Source organism: Protopterus annectens, chromosome 3.part0 (assembly GCF_019279795.1).
Source record: "Protopterus annectens isolate FY-2018-M chromosome 3.part0, PAN1.0, whole genome shotgun sequence".
NCBI lineage: Eukaryota > Metazoa > Chordata > Ceratodontiformes > Protopteridae > Protopterus > Protopterus annectens.
In genome coordinates this window covers 109,347,260-109,372,006 of record NC_056731.1, presented here as the reverse complement: position 1 = coordinate 109,372,006, position 24,747 = coordinate 109,347,260, and the positions used below count along the sequence as shown (strand labels likewise).

At 44.2% G+C, this 24,747-nt stretch overlaps 1 protein-coding gene across 1 annotated transcript in view; it reads right to left on the bottom strand.

Annotated features, from left to right (window-relative positions):
* KLHL7 (kelch like family member 7) overlaps positions 1–24,747 on the bottom strand; it is a 1,243,755-nt gene that overhangs the window by 1,196,306 nt on the left and 22,702 nt on the right. Inside the window, exon 2 of the mRNA XM_044064614.1 lies at positions 15,258–15,360. Coding sequence (XP_043920549.1) covers positions 15,258–15,360 — 103 coding nt within the window. The remainder of the gene's footprint in view (positions 1–15,257; positions 15,361–24,747) is intronic.

Here is a 24,747-nt window from a genome sequence, read left to right as displayed (position 1 = left end):
AGCTCTGATTGGTGGCCTCAAATGAATGGCACCTTTAAGAAAGGCTTTAGCAAGTTGATGCGACATGACACTGGAGCCTTCAAAACCAAAATGAAAGTTTGATATTGCTGCTAATTGAACTATAATGGTAGCTGCAGCCACTCCTTCATTGAAAAGTTTAGTTAGGAATTCCAATATACATGGGATTGGAGCTAAATAAGGATCAACATCATTTTGAGAGGCCCATAAAGAAAATCTCTTCCATTTGCTAAGATATAACCTTCTGGTAGAGGATTTATGACAGGATGTTATAATATGTTGGGCCTCAGTTTAGAGGTTGTAAATCCTGGCTGTTGTGGGAATTGGAGCAGCCAAGCTGTCAGTTTATGGAATGAAGGGAAGGATGAAGAGCCCCCGATGAATGGGTCAACAGATCCGGAACTGGGTCCAGGATCCAGGGTTCTTCCAAAAGATGAGGCTGAAGGAAGGGAAACCAAATTTGCCGAGGCCAGTAAAGGGCTATTAGTATCATTGTCCTTCCCAGAAAAACAAGTTATGTCTTACATTACGTTCCATCTGAGTTGTTGATCTTCTTCCAGTCATCACAGATGGGTTCGGTCCCGAGCCCACAGAACCAAGTCAGCCTAATACCAAGCTCGCGTACACCAAAAACTCTCGAGCTAAGCTGCTAACCACAACGCCCTTCTCCCAGTTACCTCAGATCGAGTTTGCGTGCAACATATAGAACAAAACAGAGGCCATTTCTGTGCAGAAACCCTGAAACACCACAAGGACCCAGAAGATCCACCAGGAGCCTTTAGTGGGGGACGGTGGGAGGGTGTGATGACTGGAAGAAGATCAACAACTCAAATGAAATGTTATGGCAAGACATAACTTCTTTATCTGACGTTGTTATCTTCCTATTCATCACTGATGGGACGGAATCCCAAGTTACTTGGAGAACCTGGGTGGCCCCTATGGAAGAACATTCCTGAGAACCATAGAGATGAAGGCCGCTCTTCCCCTGGAGACCAAATCCAATTTGTAATACTTGATGAAATTATGGGGTTTAGCCCAAATGGCTGCTGCACAAATGTCATCGGTGAAAGGCAACCGAAGTTGCAATGGCCCTAGTTGAACAAGCTTTGATTTGAACAGGTTTAGATTAATTCACTAGGGAGTAAGAAAAAGTAAATACAATCTATGAGCCATTTTGATAAAGTAACTTTTGATACAGCACATCCCATTCTTGGACCAGAAAAAGATATGAAAAGTTTGTCCGACTTGTGGAAGGACTTAGTCCTGTCCAGGAAGAAGCGTAGTTGTCTATGTATGTCCAATGAATGTAGACCGTATTCTCCCTTGTTGGAATAATTTGGAAAAAACACAGGGAGCTCAATGGACTGGTTAACAGAGAAGTCGGACACCACTTTGGGGAGAAAGGATGGGTAAGTACGAAGGGATACTCTGTCCTTACGGAAGATTAGATACGGGCTCTTGATGCATAAGGCTTGTAACTCAGATATTCATCTGGCTGATGTGACCGCTAGCAAAAACAATGACTTCCATAACAGGAATTTAGGATCACATGTTGCAGCAGGCTCAAAGGGGGGTAGAGAGAGAGACTGTAGAACCAGAGAGAGATTTCTTGTCTTCACAGGTTGTCTGATAGGAGGTCTGCTATGGAAAACTCCCTTGAGAAAGGTCTTGCAAAGGCGGGTGGAGATAAGAGGAACGTCATCCGAGCCGTTAGGGAAATTGGAAATGGCTGCTAAATGGACTCGAATAGCAGAAGTTAATGCCCCAATGTCAAACAACTCAGAAAGATACTGAAGTATAGCAGCTGTAGGAGTTAGGATCTAACATCTGATTATTAGACCAGATAGCAAATATTTTCCATTGGTCTCTGTAGAGTTTTCTGGTGGATGGTTTAAGGGAGACCAGAATAATATCACAGAGAGGTGAGGAGAGGGTTTCCTGCCTGGCGACTAACGGAAGTGGAGAAACCAAGCTGTCAGCTTGAGAGTGGCTAGACTCGGGTTAGTCAGCCCTTCAGGGTGAGATATTAGGTCCTGACAAGTGCCCAGGATCCAAGGAGGTTATAACAGATGAGGCAGGAGGAAAGGAAACCACACTTGTCGAGGCCAGAAGGGGGCAATGAGGATTACTTTGCATCTCAACCGGATTGCTTTCCTTAGAAACAGGGGTATCAAAGGTATCGGAGGATAAGCATAGAGGAGACCCGTGGGCCAATTGTGAGTCAAAGCATCTCTCGGGGACTCCCCGTCTGGGGGGAAAGAGGGTAAAGTAGCTGCTGCATTTTTTGTTTGAAGGGGAAAGCAAAAAGATTGCGGCAAGGCTGGCCCCAACAGCTGAAGATTTCTGCTGTCACGTTCGGGTTGAGAGACCACTCGTGTGGATGGAGGATGCATCTGCTCAGCCTGTCCGCAATCTCGCTGGAGCTTCCTGGGATATGCGTTGCAATTAAAAAGCAGTTGGAAGCTACAGCCCAATGCCAAATTCTCATAGCCTTGCTACATAGGGGGTAGGATTTGGTCTTTCCCTGTTTGTTTATGTATCAGATGACGTACATATTGTCCGACTGGATTGCAATCATTCCTGATGGAAGGAGCAGATGAAGTGCCTGCAACGCTAACAGCACCACTCAACTCCAGGACATTGATATGCAAGTTGACTTCTAAGCTAGACCACGTGCCTTGAACCGTCTTTCCCTGGAAGTGCCCCCCCCCCCCCCCCCCCCATCAGGGAAGCATCTGTGGTCACCGTGGCATTGGGTTGGGGAGTCTGGAAGGGGTGGCACCAAAGATTTTCATCTGTTCTCATCCACCAGAAGAGATCTTGTTTGCAGGATATGGTGATGAGGATCTGCGAGTTCAGAGGATGGAGATTGGATATCCACTGGGACAAAAGTAGCCATTGCAGTAGTCTCATATGCAATCTTGCTAGGGGGACAATTGGGATGGCTGCCGCCATAGACCCCAGAGCCTGTAGAACTTCCCTTACAGACACCATCCTTCAACAGAGTATCACTTAAACTTGTAACCTTAATCTCTGAAGTCTGTGAGGAGGAAGAGAGACTTGGCTCGAGTATTGAATACTGCTCTTATAAATTCCAATTGTTGGGTGGGATGTAGGTTGGATTTTTCCCAGTGTATTGGGATGCCTAGGAACTCCGTCAGTACTAGAGTGTAGCGGAGGGCCCTGACCAGTAGGCGCTTGGTGGGGGCGGACAGGAGCCAAACATCTAGATATGGAAACACCTGGAATCCCTGAAGTCTCAGATGAGCTGTCACCACTGCTAGGCATTTCGTGAACACTCTGGTGGCCATCGAGAGACCGAATGGCAGGGCTCTGAATCGGTAATGACTGGCTCCCAGCTGGAAGTGAAGGAGCGCTTGTCCATTTTGATGTGGTAATACACATCCCAGAGATCTATCGAGCACATCCACACACCCGCCCAAAGAAATGGGAGAATCGATTGTATTGTGACCATGTGGAATTTGGTCTGAACTACTGATTTGTTTAGTTGGCTGAGATCCAAAATGGGTCTCCAGTCCCCGGTCTTTTTTGGCACCAAAAAGAATCTTGAGTAAAAACCGGATCCGCACTGGTCTGGGGGGACTTGTTGGATGACTTGTTTTAGACACAGCTTGCTTATTTCTGAAGCTGCCTCTTCCCTTTGACTGGGTGGAACATTAGGAAGGCATTTTGGAGGTCTTGGATGAGAGATTAGAGAGATGTAATAACCTTTGGAAATTATCCTCTGCACCCACTGATCATTTGTAATAGAGTGCAAGGCAGCCTGGTGCAAAGAAAAATGAGCCCCGACTGCTTCCCGAGGAAAGCAACCAGGCAGCGCTTCAGGAGCACTGATAAGGTCACCCGAAGAAAGAATTCCTGGAGTCCTGATTTCGGGGACCCCCTCTGCCCCGAAAGGGGCGTCTTCCATTATTGGAACCCCCTATGCCTCTGGGGGAATCCTCACCACGTGCACTACGGTAAGGACCTTGAGAATTTTTGTGCCATATCTTTCCACTTCTCTGGTTCCTGGAGAAAGAGTGCTGAGGTTTGGAAAAATGTAGGCCAGTGGCAGACAAGGTTTTTCCATCCTGCTCGCACCTGGCTAATGTGTCCTTCACTTTAGAACCAAACAGAGAGGACTGTTTGATAAGGGCGTTCAAGAAGGAAGACTTGAAGGAGTCCGTGAGGTCATGAATGCGCATCCAGGCGTGGCGTCTCATAACTACACCTGCACCCACAGCTCTAGCCGCCCCTTCGGTTGCATGGGACAGCAACCTCAAGGACGAGTTGGCAATCGACTCTAGGGTAGCAAGCTGGGAAACAACTTTATCATGTGCCCCATCTGAAACTTGACCCACAAGGGTTCCAGAGAGTTCAGAGATGAGATCTCTTTGGAGCCTCGTAAAATGTGCCAAGTAATTCAGAGACCTGACAGCCAAGGTCGCTGAAGCAAAAACTTGCTTCCCTAATCTGTCCACCACCCAGGACTCTCTGTTGGGCGAATGGACAGCAGGACTTTCCTCTGCAAGGTCCTTTTTTGTGGCAGCCACCACCACCACAGCGTCTACTGGTAAGCCTCTAGATCAATGGGGCTATTCCTCTGGAGGGGAGAGTATCTTGTCTGGTCTCCGGGGAGTGGCCTCAACGGTATCAGGGTTCTTTCACGCCCGCAGCAAGATGAGCTTGACTAACTCATCGGCGGGGGGGGGGGGTCATCCAAGAAGTAGAGGGCCAAGAGTGGAAGGCCTGCAGGAATACAGATTCCTCCGTGGAAGGATTGGAGGGCTTCTAGTCACCCCTATGCCTCAAATTTCCAGGATGTCTCCAAAGGAGACATTGTCAAGGGGTGACCATGGGGACCCTTCCCCATCATTGTAGTCCATATCCTCAGTGAGGGACTTCTCTGAGGATTCCATGCATTTCCTCTTACATGTCCATTTCCAAGGTGGTTCTTCAGTGGGAGCATCTGAAGAAGACTCAGAAAGGAAGTTACCCTGTACAGGAGTTTCCTGAGGCTTGCGCTCTTGGTGTCCTGTGGGGTGGCCTCTGATAGCTGCAGCTCAGAAGGAGCAGGGGGGAATGTCCGAAGTAGGAGGAGTGCTTCCTGAAGCAAGCACTCTCTCCATCACCCAGAAGGCAGGCCCGCCCGAAGAGGAATGGGAGCCCGTAACTGAGGAATACAATCTCAGGACTGGGGTCACACCCCGCTCCGCATGGCCCGCTCACTGGGATGGAGCCTCAAGCAAAACTGGAGCAGGAGTCACCCCCCCGGGTCCAAAGATGGAACCAATGAAGCAATTGGAACCGTACCTGGAGCCGGGGGTTCCACTCCCCAAACATGAGATTGAGGAAGGAGAGAACCAAAACCCAAAGGGGCCTCAGAAAAGGTCACTGTCGACGCCGAGGAGAGGAGTCCTCCCGCAGACGTCAGAGCTATGGTACTAGGAACCAAAGGGTCCAAGGGAGGAGAATACGTGGGAGTCTCAGGGGCAATGGAATAGCTGGAGTGGAAGTCATTATCGGCTCCAAAGTCGTCGGTACCGATCTCGGAACAGAGATGCGAGACATCGGTGCCGAGGTAATGGCAGGCAACAAGGCTAGAGCTGAAATCACAGTCGGAACCGTAACAGTCAGTGCCGAGGGTGGCGGCGATGTGGATGTCACTGCAATATCTTTAGAGGCCACTGGAGCAGAACTCGGAGCCGAGGTGGTCGGAACCGAGGAGGCAATCTTGTGCTCTGTGGAAGACTTATGCACATTGTGCTTATGAGGCTTGCCCTTTACCACTGGATGGTGAAGAAGGGTCAGAATGAGGAATTTTTTGTCCTTAGATGGAGGGATTGAGACCTCCGATGCAGAAAGAGCCTCAGAAAAAGGAGAAGGAAGCAGGTCTTTAAAAATAAGTTTATTTTGTCTTTCATTCAGCATCTGCTGACTGAAACTGACACAAATCTGACAGGGAGGTTTCACAGATAAGTGTGGAACCCCCAGACAATATACACATTCCTCAAGCAGGTCGCTATTGGGGAGTTTACCACTGCAGGAAGCGCAATGCTTAAACCCCGAAGTCCCTTTCTTTTCAAACATACTCAGAAAAAAAAACAATTCAACAATCCAAAAAGGGGTAGAGAAGGGAAAGAAATGAAGAAAATATCAACAATGGTATTGAGAATACCACAAAGGTAAAGAAGGGCATTACCAACAATGGTAAAAAAAAAAAAAAATACACGTGGGTAGAGCTGGTTAAGTACGGAGTAGAGTTTTTAAGAGAAAAAACTTATAAAATACTGAAAATTTTGAAAAAATACAACACTTAGCTGGAGAGCTCAGTGAAACACTGCTATATGGTGTGCAGCAAACGAGATCTGAGGTAACTGGGAGAAGGGCATTGTGGGTAGCAGCTTAGCTCGAGAGTTTTTGGTGTACATGAGCTTGGTATTAGACTGACTCTGTTCCGAGGGCTCAGAACCGAACCCATCAGTGATGAATAGGAAGAAGATTAACAACTTCAGATGTTTTGCTTTCTGTAATACCTTGGGAATTAGAGGGAAGGGGAAAAATGCATAAAGGAGACCCAGGGGCCAGTTGTGCACCAGTGCATCCCTTGGGGGTTCCCCCGGTTGGGGAATTAGGGCAAAGTAGCTGCATTTTGTGTTTGTTGGGGTGGCAAAAAGATCACAGCAAGGCTGGCCCCACCTGTGGAAAATCCTTTCTGCTACTTTTTGCAGGGACCATTTGTGAGGCAGTAAGATTGCCCTGCTCAGCTTGTCTGCTATCACATTGGATTTCCCCGGGATGTGCACTGCTAACAGAAAGTGCTGGGAGGAGATTGCCCGCTGCCATGCTCTCATGGCCTCTCGACACATGGGGTAAGATTTGGTTCCTCCTTGTTTGTTGACGTACCAGACTACTGACATGCTGTCCGTCTGAACTGCAGTTGTTCCCAGAGGTAGAGAGTCTTGAAAGGACTGCAACGTTAGAAGTACCGCTCTCATCTCCAGGACATTTATATGCAGATGAGCCTCGTGTTTCTTCCACGTGCCTTGGGCTGTTCTATCCTGAAAATGCCCCCACCCACCCAATCAAGGAAGCGTCCATGGTCACCATGGCTATGGGACTGGGTAGAAAGAATGGACGTCCCTAAGATACATGCTGAGACATCAGCCACCATTGAAGATCCTTCTTGCACACATTTGTTATGACAATTTGATGTGACACTAGAAGTTCCTGAAAGGACCACTGAGAGAATAAGAGCCATTGTAGAATTCGCATATGCATTTGTGCAAGGGGAATGGCAATGATTGCTCCTGCCATCGATCCTAGCTATTTGAGTACCATTGAGACTGGGGCTTTTTTTCTTGGAAGCAGGTCTGATACTTGTTCTCGTAAGAGGGAAATTCTTTCTGGAGGTAGAATTAGAAACTGTGCTTAGTTTGGCTCCTATGAAGACAGTCTGTTGCGATGGCGACAAGGCAGATTTTTCTAAGTTGATGGTAATCCCCAACTGATTGCATACGTGTAAGGTTGTGTCCCTCGCATGATTTGATTTGATACTTGGTGGCGGCAGTGAGGAGCCAGTCATCTAGATATGGAAACACCTGGAATCCCAACCATCTCAGGTGAGCGGTGACTACTGCCATATATTTGGTGAACACTCTGGGGGCTGTAGTGAGACCAAAGGGCAGAGCACAAATTTGATAATGACTGGCTCCTAAATGGAAGCATAGATGATCCCTGAATGGTCTGTCCATCTTCATGTGGTAGTACGCATCCTGAAGATCTATACAGCACATCCAAATGTCTTTCCCCAGAAAGGGAAGTACTGACTGAAGCATGACCTTCCAGAACTTCATCTTTTTCACTGACTTGTTTAGTCTGCTTAGGTCCAGAATAGGTCTCCAGTCCCCTGTTTTCTTTCGAACTAAAAAGAACCTTGAGTAGATTCCGGATCCTCTTCGGTTTGCTGGGACTGGCTGGATGACTTCTGTCCGGCAACCTTTGAACCTCTAAGGCTGCTAGGTCTCTGTGACTGGGTGGAACATCTGGGATTTTATTTTACTAGAGGGGGTGGAGTGGCAAAGGGAACAGAGTTTCCTTTGGATATTATGCTTTGTACCCAGCTGTTTTTTGTTATTTTTAGCCAAGCATCTAGGTACAACAATAGGCATCCCCAGACTGCCTCCAGAGATGGACAGTCTGGCCTCCTCTCAGGAGCGCTGACAGGGCTTGCCAAAGAACTGGTCTCTGTCGCCCTGGTTCTGTGGACTCCCCCCTTGCTGCATGGGCGGCTTCTTCCATTATTACCTCCTCCTCTGCCTCTAGAGGGGGTGTCACCACGAGTGTTTTGAAAAGATCGAACCATATCTTTCCACTGCCCCTCCCTTTGGGGCAAGGTCTGTTCAGGATAGAAAAACATACACCGACAGCAGACAAGGTCTTTCTCACGCCTGGAAAGAGTTTCCTTAACCTTAGGTCCAAAAAGGGATGAACCATTAAAGGGGGTGTTAATGAAGGAAGACTTAAGCAAAGGAACACAAGCGCATCCAGGAATGTCTCCCGAGAGCGATTTCTGTACCCTCTGTCCTGCTCGTACCATCAGCTGCATAAGACAACAGACACATGGAAGAGTTCACTATCAAATTAAGAGTGGAGAGCTGGGAAGTTACCTTGTCCGAAACTCCCCCAGCTACTGAACCCTGTAGGGTATCTCCTAGCTCATTCAGGAGATCCCTTTGTAACCTAGTAAAATGTGTGAGGTAGGTCAGCGATTGAAGAAAGAAGGCCGCTGAACTGAACATACGCTTCCCATATCCGTCCATAATCCTAGAGTCCTTATTAGGAGGATGAACAGATGAAGAATCCTCTGTTAATTCCTTCTTGATGGCTGCCGCCACCACCATAGCATCAACCGGTACTCCTTTGGTAAGGTAAAGTCTGTCTTGTGGGCTAGTAATAAATTTATTAGGCTTCCTAGGGACAGGCTCCGTCGTGTCTGGGGAACTCCCACACCCTTCAAGTGAGTAATTCCAGCAACTCATCAAAGGGTGGAGACACCCAAGAGGTGGAGGGTTGAAATCCAAAAGCCTTCAGGAGAACTGACTCATCATTAGAAGGGTTAAGGGATTTCCAGCCACCCCTCCGTTTAAGAATCTCCAAGATATCTGCAAAGGGGATAACTTCTGAGGGGGACCGTGGGGACCCTTCTGACTCATCCAAGTCAGTATCCGAAGTGACTGACTCCTGTGGGGAGTCCAAATGCTTCCTCTTGCAGTCTCTCTTCCTAAGCACTTCTTCAGTGGGGGCTTCTGGTGAGGTCTCGGAAGAACATGGCTCACCCAATGGAGCTTCCTGAGGCTCAGGATCTCTACACTTCAAGGGAGCGTGTGATGAAGAGGCAGATACTGGTTCTTTCAGGGAGGGAGCTGCTCAAACTGATGGAGTGGCTGTCAGGGCAAACAAAGCCTTCCTCCTAGCTTCGAAGGCCCCTCAGTCCCGACAAGAAGAATTCATCGGATCCAAAGAACCAATGGAAATTGTCTGCGCGGGTACAGAGGGCTCTAAGCCAGAGGTCGGGGCAGAGCTCACTCGAGCCGAAGCCCTGAGAGATAAAGTTGGATAAAGTCGGCACTGACAAGTTGTCCTCCCCGGATCCGACCGGTGAGTGTCGGCGTCGAGGGTATCAGGCCAGTCAGGGCCGAAAAACCTATAGAATATGTCAGACCCAAAGGGTCCACGATCATCAGTTCCACACTCTCCGGCTCCGAAACATCCATGCAAGTCAGAGGAGGAACAGAACATGTAGGAGGAACTAAGATCGGCTCCGAAGCCCCCTGGGTTGGTGCCGGTAAAATTTTTGCTAGTGCCGGTATCTATAGAAGCTTCTTCACCACACGGTCCATGTTCAAATCAGACAGACAGTCTACTTGAGGCCAGTGAGGAATGTGACGAAGCCACAGATTGCAGTATAGGGGACTTTAAGGTAGGAGATACCAGCTCCAAGGTCAGGGACTGGCTCCTAACCATAACGACAGTCTGTTCCGAAGTCTGTGGAACAGATGTCGATGCTTTACTGGAAGCTGACTTTGATGTAGATGGAGATTTTGTTGGCTTCATCTTCTTTGAGTGTTTGTCTGGCTTATCCAAGGATTCCTGAAATGAGGATTTAAGCAGACCTTTGTCCATCAACTTTCTCTTCCTCTCATGTGCTGAAGGAGTGGCATATAGAGCAGCTTTCTTGCAGGTGAACCTCACCTAAGCAGTAAACACATTCAATATGTCCATCAGTTATGGACATCTTTTGCCCACATCTAGGGCACGTCTTGAAGCCAGACTTGTCTTTCTCTTTTTCCTGGTGTGACATCTTGCACAACAGCAAAAAAAAAAATTCACACAACAACTATTCAAGCCTTGTAGGAGAAGTGCTTTAACAAATCAGTACACACAGAAATTATTTATACGCCCTGTGTAAATAGAAGGGCTGCAATTGCACTCTAACACACCACACACAGTATACTAACTCTAATAAAGAAGTAGAAAGCAATGGCCTAAAAGCACTGCCACTAACTTTACTAAATAGGAAGTAAAGGTAAGTATATGGGGTCTATATTACATAGTCAAAGTTTTATAACTTCGAACACGAAATGTATGAACCATTCCATTCGAAGTTACAAAACTTCGACTCTGAATAAAAAAAGAAGGAAAAACAAAATAAACTGTTGTAAGCAGGGCCCCCCTGCGCCCCCCACACCCCCTGCTACTTAAATATACAAATCCAAGATCACACCTCATTCAACAGAACGGAAACCTTCCCTTATGGAGATTTCTGTTGAAACAGTCAAACTTGTACAAGTTCGAACTTATGGTTTCGACCATATAAGGTTCGAACTTGAACAAGTTCAACTAAGTGATAGGAACCCAAGTATACGCCCTGTAAATAAAGAAGGGCTAAACAACACACTCTAACAGGGAAGAAACTCTGTGCCCCATGAAAATTATGGGCTAAAACTATTAAACACACTAACTATGCTAGAATATATATCTATATGCCTTACGAAAGAGCCAACACACACTTACAGTTAAAGAGAAAAGAGAAATAAAAGGCCTAAAAAACGCAGCCACTAATTCCTCTTAAACACACTATGCTAATTCAAGAGAGATAGGGAGAATAGAAGTCCTAATCAACAAAAAAACAGCCTTAAAGATTAATTATCTAATCTAAATCTAACTATAAGAACAAACTACACACTACTATATTAATGCTAAATTATTACATTTTTTCTAAAACTAGCATTAACATTCAAAGAAAAGTTATTCACTGTCCAGAACTGGTGAACATCCTATCAAGTTGCAGCAGCAAATGAAATCTGAGGGAAGATCAGGGTGCATCATAGAATAGGGAGTTGGCCTCGAGCTGGTTGAAGACCTTGAACTTTTGCAGTTGGCCAAGTCAGAGCCGAAGATCGGCTCCAAACCCATCAGTAAAGAATGAACAGCGAGATAAAACAACTTCACATATAAAGTTATCCAAGAATTACTCACTAAAAATTATCCAAAGAAGTTGTACTTGGCCAGCGCTAGCAGACGAATGCTCTATCCGTTTAGTGGCAAATGAGATCTGGGGATGGTTCCAGTGCATGCTGGGATAGGGAGTTAGCCACGAGCTGGCAAATGACCTCGAGCATGAAAATAAAAAAAAGAGAGACTGATCTGAGGATCGGATCCAAACCCAACAAGAATGAAGGAGAGACAGGACAACATCACATTCCGCATTTTTACTACATTGGAAGTTTTCTGTCAGGGAACACTATTTTTCGAAGTGGGTTTATTTTTTTTCATTATGGAGGATAATTGTGTGGTAAAAGTGCACTAATATTGAGAACTTGTACTTCAGTATGTAAGTTTAAACGGTCAGAAAGTGTTTTATGGGGGCAAGAAATGTACTTTAACTTGAAAGCTTGTGTACATTTTGTTAAACATTACCCTCACTTATTTCTGTCAGGGTGCTTCAAATTGTGTACTGCTTGTACTTTACTTTTGAAAGGGACTGTGTGCGGAAGTTTAAATGCGTGCTGCTTGTGAACACTTAGCTGTCAACTTACCTTCCAACCAACTAGTTCCAGCAGTGCTTACCACTCACAACTAAGACAATCATGCATGCGAGGTGTCACAATTAATTTGTAGTTAGCTGCATGAGTAGTACATTAACAAGTGTGTGCACTTATGTTATCAGTGATGTGCAACTGGCAAAAAAACGGAGAGGAGGGGTCTGCCATAACATACTAGCCTGGCATAGGATGACACAATATTATGCTGGTGGGAGACATGCTTCTTCCCCGCCCTCAAGAGCATGGGAGCTTGCAATTGCGAGAACAGTGTTCCAAAAGTAAGATCTTTGAAGGATAAATGCAAACACTTACCCACTGCACCACTTTCAAAGTCAGAGCCAAGACTGTGATCTTTAAAAAAGGGTAGGAGCAAACTACATAGGAAAAAATGGGAATTGTGGGAACAATACATATTAGGAGAGGAAAGAAGGCAGGACTTAAATGAGCTATGTAATGTTTAACTGAAAATGATTGGGTAGATTATAAAATGATGTATAATGTTTGCAACTGGGAATTGTGTCATTATGGTTTGTAATGTAAAATGCTTGCAACTAGGATTGTGTCGGTGTGGTTTCTTTTTATTTATATAAATGTAAGATTAACTATGTCGTAAGTGATGGCTTAATAATAGGGTTGCCAACCTTCCAGAATTCTTCGGGACTGTCTGGAATTAAGGGACACTGGCTGGAATATGAAGACTGCTTTTCCGTACAGCTTATTGTCCAGAAAAATTAAAATCAATTATCTACAGGAGAGCATGTTTAGGTGTAACTGTTTCTGCCACCTTCATACAGCACTGAACTAGCAAATTAGAATAAATATGGACAACTAAGGGCTGACAACATTAGACTGAACAGCTTCAACTGTTGTGCTGTACATAACGTTTGGCGAATTATTTTTAGTAGAACTGAAGCTGGTACTAATGATGCTCATACGTAACAGGTATTCACTTCTGTCACGGTAGTAGACTGCTAACCCTTCAATATCTTCCAGCACCCGTGGCTGTACGAGTGCTTTTATGTTACTAATTCACCGGTCAAGAATTTTTGCTTTCAACAATTCAGTGTGTGCACCATTTCTGCATAAAACAATTTCACCAAATATAATTATAAAAGTAGAGGATTACCTTACTAAACAAACATTAACTTCTAACATTATTTTTTTTTTTTTGCAAACTTTTAAATTAAAACTTCAGTGTAAGAATGCTTTACACTTTCATTAATCAGCGAACCACCAGTCATGCATCCAGCTGTCTATCTGTCTCAAGCACACACATGCACACAGTCCAAACTTTTTGTCCTCCTGTCAATCAGAAAAGAGTATGTTCCCTGTCTGGTACAGAGGCGCACAAACTCAAGCGGTATTGTTTTTTATAGTCTATGGTTAGCACAGGGATGGCGGTACAAAGAATGCTTGCTTCAGTTTGTGTTTGCACAGATCATTCTTTGCTTCGGTTCTTACTTTTTGTATTGCAGTAGCGGCACAATGTACAACATACCATGGTGTTCCTTAGGGAAGGACTGTGTCCTGGGCTTACATCGGGCATAATGCGGGTTTTGAAGGCCCAGCACATCAGAACAGGTAACCAGTCTTGTTGCTGTGGGATACAGTGAGACCCCAATTTCTGTCAGCCTGTGATACTAAGGCAGTAGTTTAGACCATGACATCACAGTTTTATTTTGACCAAAACACCTGCAGTGCTTGACATGTTTTAGGGCAGAGAAATAGATACAGTCCAGAGTGGGGAATGCAGATGTTTGACAGGTGTCCATGAAGTCTACTGTAGGCACCCCTCTCAACTGTTCAGATTTTTACCTCAAATTTTTTGTTTTTTCCTCATAAATGTACTAGTTTTCTTGCAAACTGCTGACGATTAAAGTCACTAAATACAGATACATTTGAGTTTCTTACTTTATATCCTTCAGAAAATGCATGCTAATGCAAAAACTGTTATTATGAAAACTTTCTATGTTTATAAGTCTAATACCTAAAATCTCTCCCTATTTTTGGATCTTTGTCCAGATTTTGTGCACCAATAGGTTGACAGGTATAACTGTGGGCAATTCATGTTTTTTAGTTGTACCTCATTATTAGTCTTAAAAAGTTAATGTCCCCACACAGTTCCACATTGAAAGGGTCTGGCAGACATTTATTCTTATGATTTATTTAACAGATATCCATGGAAAATAATACTAAATAATACAGCTTTCTAATAACTCATCAAAAGAAACCATTAATAACCATACTGTAAGATTCCAATTTGAAGTCACAAGTAAGTGCTCAACAGTTTTCCCATTGTTCTACATTGTGAGAAATAAGTGTTCCATATTTGGGAGACGGCAGGGTGAGAGCTGTGGTGAGCATGTATTCATAAACCTATATGGAGCAAACTATGTTTTTTTTTGTCTGAAAATGCTTTCTCATAAAATGTATGAATTTTCTAAGCACTGATCATTGCTTTCAATACATCAGGCTTCAGTAACACAGATATTGTAAAGATTACTTCATTCACCAGAATAATATTGATTGTCTCTCTTCAATCTAAACATTACTAAGCAAAATTTTGCATGTCGGGTACCAACATTACACGCATTTTGCTTTCACGTACATGTCCAGAATTTTTGACATGAAAGGTTGACAACCTGTTTAATAAAGATGTTTCTTGTTAAAAAGGGGGGGCAGGAATTGAATAATTTATGCAATATTACTTAGGTTATATGATACGTAGCAATATATGTTAAGCATAAATGTGAACTTGTTAGTACAGTTTGATTACTTTTATGTAAATGTAAATTTGCCTACGTCACAAGTGATGATTCAATAAAGGCGTTTAAAAAAGATGACAGCCAAGATTGATAATTAAAAGTGGAACTTTATAAAAGTTTTATGAAAAAGCAAAAACAGGCCAACAAATGTTTCCCCTCCCAAATGTTACCTTTTCATTATACCACTCACAATGCAATACAGTTGAGTGTTCACGGGACTGAGCAGTGACAGAGGCAGATGGCAGAGTTGTTTACTTTACAATCCGCTGCTGAAAGTTTGTCCCAAGGCATTGCTGAACAGCTACATAAATCCAGCAAAAAAAAAAAAAAAGATATACCCATTAAATAAAAATACGTTAAGACTTACTAGTGAACATTAAGTTGAAAAAGTGGCTTGCAGCAGCAAGGACAACACGGTGAGCTGGGATTCTTCTTTCTCGTACTACCAATGCCACGTCACACAGGATTTTCTAAATAAAGTACAAGCATTTATAGGATTTACGATACAAAGAATGATAAAGAAAAGCTTTGAGATAAAAAAGTAAACTAAATAGAAACAAACTGACTCATTTTAAAATTCTGATATTAAATAAATATTTCTGGCTAAAACATAAAATTTATGTACTACCAGGTATAAGGTAGGAATACATTTCGTTTTACAGTGTTGATCATGTGGGACTGCTCTGCAAAAAGGAGTACTTTGCAAGGAGATCTGGGAAACTATACATTTCAGAAGAAAAAAAAAGCATACATAAGCAAACAAAATTACTAACACAGAAATTATAAATCAATCTGTGATGGAATAGCACCAATGTACACGAAAATACATTAAATACAGTAAATACGACATACTCAGCCTCTTAGCATGGCAAACATTAAACATCAAAGTAAGCTAAGAAACAGTGAAACAGCAGTTACAAAAATACAAATACAAAAACTATAAAATATGGTGATGCATATAATTTAGTGAGGTGGACAATCATAAAGAAATACAGCAGTTTATCATGTAAATAACAGACAAATGCAATTAATAAACTGAACACAAAGGTCACCTACAATTCTCATACATATTTGGGCCTCAATTATCAAAGCACTGAAGGCTACAGCTACATAATTTAGGTAGTACACTTGAATACAAGGATACAGCAACCAAAAGCAACACCAGCTTAAACTGGTTAAAATGTTCAGTTCATAGCAGTCAGTGTCAACAAAACTCTGGCACCACAAAATGCGCCAAACAGACTCTAGCAAACTCTATCCAAGTAAAATGGGAACCAAAATTCCACAACACTATACATGTGTAGTAGGAGGGCTTGATTTGGTACCACAGGTGGCATCTGTAAATGAAAAGAGACATTATCCAGAAAGGCTGAACTTAAAATAAAAGCCTGCATGAAACCCAGTTTACCATGAGATACAATGGGTAGTGTAGCTAGGTCAATTGGCATAGAAAAATAAAGCCCTGACTGCAACTCAGGTGACCAGAGCTCAATTAGTCGCTCGGGTGCTTGTTGAAACGGGGAGGGGGTGAGGAAGGGATGAAAGACAGACTGCTTGCCTTTCATGGGGGAGAGTTACGGGTCAACATGTGGATGAGCCTAGACCACTCACCTGGTTACATATATATACAGTCAAATATTTCAGACATGGGCTTCTAGACTGCCAATACACCTAAAAATCATTCCCTTAATAATGATTCTGGTGGTGGTGGTGGCAATGTAGGCTACCTAAGTGGGCAGGTCTGGGGCAGTGCCATCCTTGTTACAAGGGCAACACAGTTCTCAACAGCCATGCCTTCTGGCTACGGTCAGCCTCTTATATGACGCACTCACACAGGGGGACAGGACCATAACCTGATGAAAACTATGTCTGCCTCTGCAAGCAGCACCTGTGGCTTCTAGAATCACTCACCTCCTGCAAGATACCATCTGCTACAAACATAAAATGTGAGCTGCTCACCCTTACTTCCAGGGTGTTAAACCCCCCTAAGTGAACTGTTAAGCTGTGCTTGCAGACTGGGGGATGAGATGGAGCCCAGAGGGAGTCATGTTGCAGCAGGGGTATGATCAACCCCAACATAAAACATACAAACCCATTAAGAGGAAAGATATTGAGGGTAGACTGGATGGTAAAATGAGAGAAAGGCTGCTGACTCTTTCAGATAACCAAACTGCAATGAAAAAAGGTACAGATGTGTAAGCTGCACTTACCCATAAAAGTAGACGTTCAAATTCTTCACTGCTGTAGTAGCCTATGGATTGCATTTTGCCAAGGATACAGCTTTCATCCTCTCTACCACTTTCACTCTGGCTGCTTACAGGCTTAGCCCTTTTACAGGAAAATTACATACACAGCAAGAATGACTAAAAATATTCAAGACATTCTTGTTACCAACAAAAAATTGGGAACTCAGCCTGAACAAACCAAGTTATAAATAACTACATCTAACATTATATCACACAAGAACTATATACAAGAAGGGTAATGGTGGGTAGGTGCTGCTATTGGAGCAGTGAATAATTAGAATATATACTGCTGTAGTTAGGTGCAACTTACACAACTGTTCTGTGCTCATCATTCTCACTGCTGTAGCAGCCTACTGGTAGACTACCACAGCTTACCAAACCTGGGTGAAGGAAGGATGGAAGGATAATGGTCCATGAGCCCATGGAGAATGGTCCTAGTAAAGCCTGCTCTGGACCTGGCAAAGGAATCCACTTTGTATTGCTTTGTAAGTGTATAGATGAAGGATCAATTTGCTGCCTCTAGAATGCCTTTTGAGTCCACCCCTTTCCAGTATGCCATCATAGAAGCTAATGCTGTATTAAAATGTGCCTTAACCCTATCTGGAATGGTGAAAGTAACAAAAACACAATAGAAAAACACAACCACCTGGAAACAGTCTGTGAAAGAAAAAGGCATATGTTTTCCATGCCTTCTTGAATGGAGTCCTGGAGCAGAATTTTGACAGCTGATTGTTGTAAGTGGAGGCTAACAGGGCTATTTGAGATGTATCAATTCTTGAAGACCTCCTGATTCAGTTTCAATGCATGAAGGTCTGTCCTGTTCCCGCTCAGCTGGTCTGTCACACAATTTTGCTCTGAAGTTATACAAGATGCCTGCAGAATGAAACTATGCTGAAAAGCTATATCCCAGGCTGCCAAGGCTAGTCTATGCAAAGGTAAGATCTGGTTTCCCTTTGCTTGTTTAATGTACTACGTAACTGCGGTGTTATCCATGAACATTTGTAGAGGTCCTGGGGACCACAGATAGTTGAGAGAATTGACAAAATTTATAAGAGCCACAATCTCTTATGTTTATGTGTTTTTGGTCTACTTTTTTTTGTTCCAAAGACCCTGCACTTTTATTCCCACTGACACTGTTACCCAAGCAAAGTCTGAGATGTCTGTTGTGACCGATTGACTGCTGGAGCAGGAAGGGAGATTGGTAGACCTCGCGCTTGAAAAATTTTGCGTTTCTACCCCAAAATCTCCCTTTCCACAAATCTCAAAAATGGAATTTGTAATGTCAGGGGATGCTGATGACGGGACTATATTGATTTCAGGTACCATAAAATTTTTCTCATGTGTAGCCTTGCAAAAGGTATCATGAGCATTACACATGGCATGAGACCCACAATCCTGAAGAATTACCTTGCTAAGACAGTAGTTAGTTTAAATGGAAAAACTGGGGAATGGATCTAAATACAGATCTATTTTTCACGTGGAACAAAAGCTGTTTGAAATGAGGTACCCATGAAAACAATCTTGTGTAAAGTAGTCAGGCAAGACTTCTGTAAGCTCTCCTGGAATCCCAGCATGTGTAGGAGATTCTTACATGACTAAGAGATTCCTGGCACTTTGTATGATCTTCTAGTACCAGGCTTTCTTGCCTCCATTAATACCTACTGCATGCCCTCAGTAAACAGTTGCTTAAAGGGAAATAAGACCATATCACCTCTTGGCAGTCAACAGAAGTTGATTGGTGTTGTGGGTATATCAAGCACCCCTGTTCTTGTACGAGTCGAGCTAGTCTGTGAGGAAGCTTGTGGTAAATGCCCATGGCCACTTCCAAAAGGAGAGAACCACTTTTGCCTGGGCCAGAAGGTAGTCGCCAGAATGATCTTGGGGGATTCCTTCCGAATCTTCAGCAGTACCCTGGATATCAGTGGAAAGGGTGGAAAACATGCAGGGACATTCTTACTGAAGGAAAAGAAAAGTCACCTCTTTTCCAGGTCTTCTTGTGTGAAGCACTGGAGCAGAATTTTGCCTGCTGATTGTTCAAAGAGGAGACAAAGCTGTCTACTTGAGAAATTTCCCACAGATGGATCAAATCCTGGAAGACCCCCCAATCTAGTTTCCATTTGTGATTTGTGAAGGTCTGTCCTTGTCCTGCTCAGCTTCTCTGTCACACAGTTTTGTTGTGTTAAATGCAGAATATCTGTAGAGTGAGTTTGTACTGTGAAGCTATAACCAAAGCGAACATGGCTAGTCTGAAGAGGGGGTATGACCTGGTTCCCCCTTGCTTGTCAATGTACTACATGACTACGGTACTGTTTGTAACAATTTGAAGAGGTCCTGGGGACCAAAGATGATTCAGAGAGTTCAATACGTTGATCAGGGCAAGCATCTCTTTTATATTATGTGTTTGCATCTGTCCTGGGTGTCCTAAACACCTTGCAGTTTGACCCTTCTGAAACTGCTCCCCAAGCAAAGTCTGTGACATCTGTGGTGATTGACTGCTTTGGAACAAGGACGGAGAGGCGGAGACCTGGATTAAAGGATATCTTACGTCTCCATCAAGTGACTGATTTCTCTTCTGACAAACTCCAGCATTGGGATCTGAAAAGAAATGGGGTATCGGTGCTGGAACCAAAAAGACTTCAGATACCACTGTATCTTTCTCATGTGGAATCTTGCCAGGGGTATCATGAGAATCACAGATGCCATGAGACCCAAAATCCTGAGGTATTCCCTCAAGTGACCAAAGCCTGAGTTGAAAACCCTAAAAATAAATCTAGATACAGATCTATTTTTCCTGTAGAAGAAAATCTCCTTGGACTGTGGTGTCTAGTTGACATCCCAGAAACACAATACTGTGAGCAGAAGTCAAAAAAGGCTTTTGAATGTTCACATGGAATTCCAGATTGTGTAACAGATCTCTCACCCAACAGAGAGATTGAGTCCTGACACTTTGGAAAAGACTCTGTAAAAAAGAGGCAGGTCATCTAAATATGGAAAAAATTAGGCATCCTGTAGCCTGCAATGAGCTATAACTGGGGCTAGATACTTTCTGAACACCCTTGGTGCAGTGGATATTCCAAAGAGTAAGGCAGAGAATGGACAATGGGATCCATACACTCAAAGCTATAAAAAATGCCGGTACTTTTCCGTTATCTGAGCAATAGTTCTAACATGCTAGCACGTGCACGCAGTGATCGCACAGCTGTTAACCCTGAAGCAGTCATTTTGAAAGAGAAAGAAACAAGACATTAATGTGCTGCAGTGTTTGCCTGGTTTGACAGAAGTAACAACAGTAGCAGTTTGTTTTATTAAACAACTTTCTTGTATAGTTGACTTTGACATAAAGGAGCTTTACTTTGACATAAAGGAGCTGGAAAAGCATTGGGTGTGCATTTATTTAGTTAGCGAGTAATTATCTGGACAAGTCTCACTTGTCTGAAGTGGCCCCCATTTCTCTAGTACCCAAGAGCTTTTGTAAACCAACTTACTCATGGTTGCTCGCAGATTACAAAAAGAGACGGAAGAAGATTGTAAGACAATCATTCACAATGCATTTATTTTGAATAAATACAGTACTCAATCTGCTTACAAAGAGCAGGTGGGTCTTGAGGAACAAAGCACATTTTAAAAGTCATTTCCATGCCGTGTTCTTAGCCTTTGGTGCCATAGCTCAAGCAATGCACTCCAGACTTTTAAGAGCATTATGGGGAAGAACTTTGTGTAAGTGTTGACTGAATACTAAAGCATAACAATGACACATGGAAGCATGGGGTCCACTGCAAAAGTACACGCTTGACAACAAATATTGAGATTGAGCATTACACAGCTGTTTATATAGCAGGTATGCGCATTCTTGCGGGAAGGTATGAAATGGTATAAAATTAGAAGTTATGTACCTACCATAACATTCCATGTTAGTTGTCTTCTTCTCGCCTTCTTTCTTGCTGGATGGGTTCGGAGTCGATCCTCGGCTCCGACTCAGCCACTCTAAAAGCTCGAGAGCTAGTTCCACCGGCTCGAGGCTCCCCTATATCCCACAATGCTAGGCGGTAACTCCTCAGATCTCGTTTGAAAGCTAAGCCCAGCAAGGAAATTCCATAAAAGGAACAAAAGAAAACTCTTCTAGGTCTGTCCAGGCTAGGGGGAAGGAGGGTGGGACGCAAGAAAGAAGGCGAGAAGAAGATAACTAACATGGAACGTTATGGTAGGTACATAACTTCTAAATGTTAAGTTGTCAATCTCGCCTTCATTCTTGCTGGATGGGACCACGTCCCTAGCACCTTATCCCGGGTGGCCTATCGGAACAGACTCTTGAGTACAGTGGAACCAAAGTTGGCTCGGTCTCTAGAGGCCAAGTCCAACTTATAATGAGAAATGAAGGTATGGGGAGAAGCCCAAGTAGCTGCAGAACAAATCGAATCAATAGGCAGCCTATCTTGGAAAGCTATAGAAGTGGCTAAAGCTCTAGTTGAATAAGCCCTGGGTTTGGATGGCAATTGTTGATGTCTTATCTCATACACAAGGGTAATCAACGAAGTAAGCTATCTAGAGAGAGATACTTTAGAAATTGGAAGGCCCATTCTACCTTCTGCATAAGAAACAAACAGTTGATCAGACTTCCTGAATTGTTTGGTCCTGTCTAAATAGTACCTAAGTTGGCGATGAACATCTAAAAAGTGTAACTTTTGTTCTGACCTATTGGAATAATTAGGGAAGAACACGGGAAGTTCAATGGTTTGATTCAAATTTGCCAGTGAAGCTACCTTGGGCAAAAAGGACGGGTTAGTATGTAAGGACACCCTATCCTTATGAAACACAAGATAAGGGGGACGACTACACAGAACATGGAGTTCAGAGACTCTTCTAGCTGAAGTGATAGCTACTAAAAAGAGTGTTTTCCAAGATAGTAACTTTATTGAACATGAAGCCGCAGGTTCAAAGGGGGGAAGAATTAAGGACGCCAGAGCCAAGTTGAGATCCCATTGAGGAGGAGGATCCCTGATTGGTGGTTTGAGGAGAAAAACTCCATTTAAAAAGGCTTTGCAGAGTTTGTGAGACATAATGGAGGACTCGGAGACTCCAACATGAAAGTTCGATATTGCTGTCAACTGAACTTTGATGGTAGACGGGGACGAACCTGAGTGGAAAAGTTCAGCTAGAAAGTCTAGAACTGATTGAATGGAAGCAGTGAAAGGATCTATATTCTTTGACTGCGCCCAATAGGAAAAACGTTTCCACTTGCTATGATAAATCTTCCGAGTGGAAGATTTATGAGAGGCTATCAAAATATCTCTAACTGAGCGAGATATCAGAGGAAGCCTGGTTAGAGTTGGAATTGGAGGAACCACGCTGTGAGGTTCAGAGAAGGGAGGGAGTGGTGCAACTGACCCGACTGATGGGTCAAGAGGTCTGGAACTGGGTCCAGATGCCAAGGTTGCTCCAACAGATAACGGTGAAGAAACGGGAACCAAACCTGTCGAGGCCAGTAAGGGGCAATAAGGATCATGGAAGCTTTCTGAGCGATGGCTTTCTGTATTAGCTGAGATATCAGTGGGAAGGGAGGAAAGGCATACAGAAGTCCCCGGGGCCAATCGTGTACTAGAGAGTCTCTGCTGGGGTGGCCTGGTTGGGGAAAGAGGGTGAAGAAATCGTCGCACTTGCTGTTTTGGGGAGTAGTGAAAAGGTCGCAGCAAGGCCGGCCCCACTTTCGAAAAACTTTCTCCAACACTGAATTCTTCAGAGACCACTCGTGAGGCATGAGAATAGCTCTGGTCAATTTGTCTGCAATCACATTGGACTTCCCGGGAATGTGCGTTGCTAACAGAAACCGCTGAGAAGAAATCGCCTATTGCCACAGTCTGAGTGCCTCTCGACATAGGGGGTAAGATCTGGTTCCGCCTTGTTTGTTGATGTACCACACTACAGACATATTGTCTGTCTGAATTGCTATAGTTCCCATGGGAAGAGAGTCTTGTAAGGCTTGCAACGCTAGAAGCACTGCTCTCATCTCTAGGACATTTATGTGCAAGTGGCACTTGAAAGGTTGCCACATGCCTTGGACCGTCCTGCCCTGGTAATGCCCCCCCCCCACCCAATCAGGGAGGCGTCCGTTGTCACTGTAGCAACCGGAGGGGACGGGACAAAAGGTCTCCCTAGGTGGAGCTGGGGAGATGTGATCCACCAAGAGAGATGATTCTTGCACGATTGAGTTATCCGAATAGGATGGGACATTGGAAGTCGTTGGAAAGACCATTGTGTGAAGAGCATCCATTGTAAAATTCTCATACGGAAGCGAGCTAATGGTAGAAGAGGGATGGCCGCCGCCATAATCCCTAAAACTTTCAGGATCAATCTGGCTTTGACTTTGTTGCTCTGCAAGACAAGAGAGACCTGTCTGTGTATGTCTGCTATTCTCTGCTCTGTGAGTCTGGCTGACATGTTGACTGTGTCTAGATTTACGCCTATAAAGGTAATAATACGACAAGGCGACAAGACAGACTTTTCGTAATTTATTGAAATGCCTAGTGTCTGACATGTGTGAAAGGTATAGTCTCTGGCAAGATGCAAAAGATGCTTGGTGGGGGCTGTAAGGAGCCAGTCGTCTAAATAAGGAAACACCTGGAATCCTTGTCGTCTCAGATGAGAGGCGACCACTGCCATGCATTTGGTAAACACTCGGGGGGCTGTAGTGAGACCAAAGGGCAGGGCTCTGAATTGGAAATGACTGGTTCCCAGCCTGAAGCGGAGGAATCTCCTGGAGCGTCGACTCATTCTGATGTGATAGTACGCATCCTGGAGATGTACGCATCCTGGAGATCTATCGAGCACATCCAGTTGTCCCGCCCCAAAAGGGGTAGAATGGACTGCAGCGTGACCATCCGGAACTTTGTTTTCTTGACAAACTTGTTCAAGTTGCCGAGATCCAAAATGGGTCTCCAGTCCCCTGTTTTCTTTGGAACCAAAAAGAATTTGGAGTAGATTCCGGATCCTGTTTGGTCTGCTGGAACTGGATGAATGGCTCTTTTTGCGAGCAGCTTTGAAATTTCTAATGCTGCTTGCTCCCTTTGACTGGGTGGAACATCTGGAAGGGATTTTTTGGATTGCTTCAGAATGAAAAGGAATGGGATTCTGTAGCCTTCGGAAATGATAGACTGTACCCACTTGTCTTGAGTTAGGGATAGCCAGGCTTCTGGGTACAGCGACAATCTTCCCCAGACTGCCTCCAAAGGTGGACAGTCGGACAACACCTCAGGGATGCTGAAAGGGCTCGTCAGAAAAGGATTCTCGACTGCCCTGATTCTGCAGGCCCCCTCTGCCTCTAGGACGGCGTCTACCATTATTGTTCCCCCCTCTGCCTCTGGAGGGGAATCGACTCTGTGCGTCAGGCAAATCTCCCTGAGATTGTTTGCAGAACCACATCTTTCCCCCTTTCTGGCCTTTGGGGTAAGGCCTAGAAGGAGCAGAAAAACGGACTCCGATGGCAGAGAGAGTTTTGCCATCAGTCTCGCACCTAGTCAGGGTTTCCTTCACTTGAGGACCAAAAAGGGATGATCCGTCAAAGGGGGAATTAGTGAAGGACGCCTTGAAAGGGTCCGCAAAGTTAAACAGCTGCAT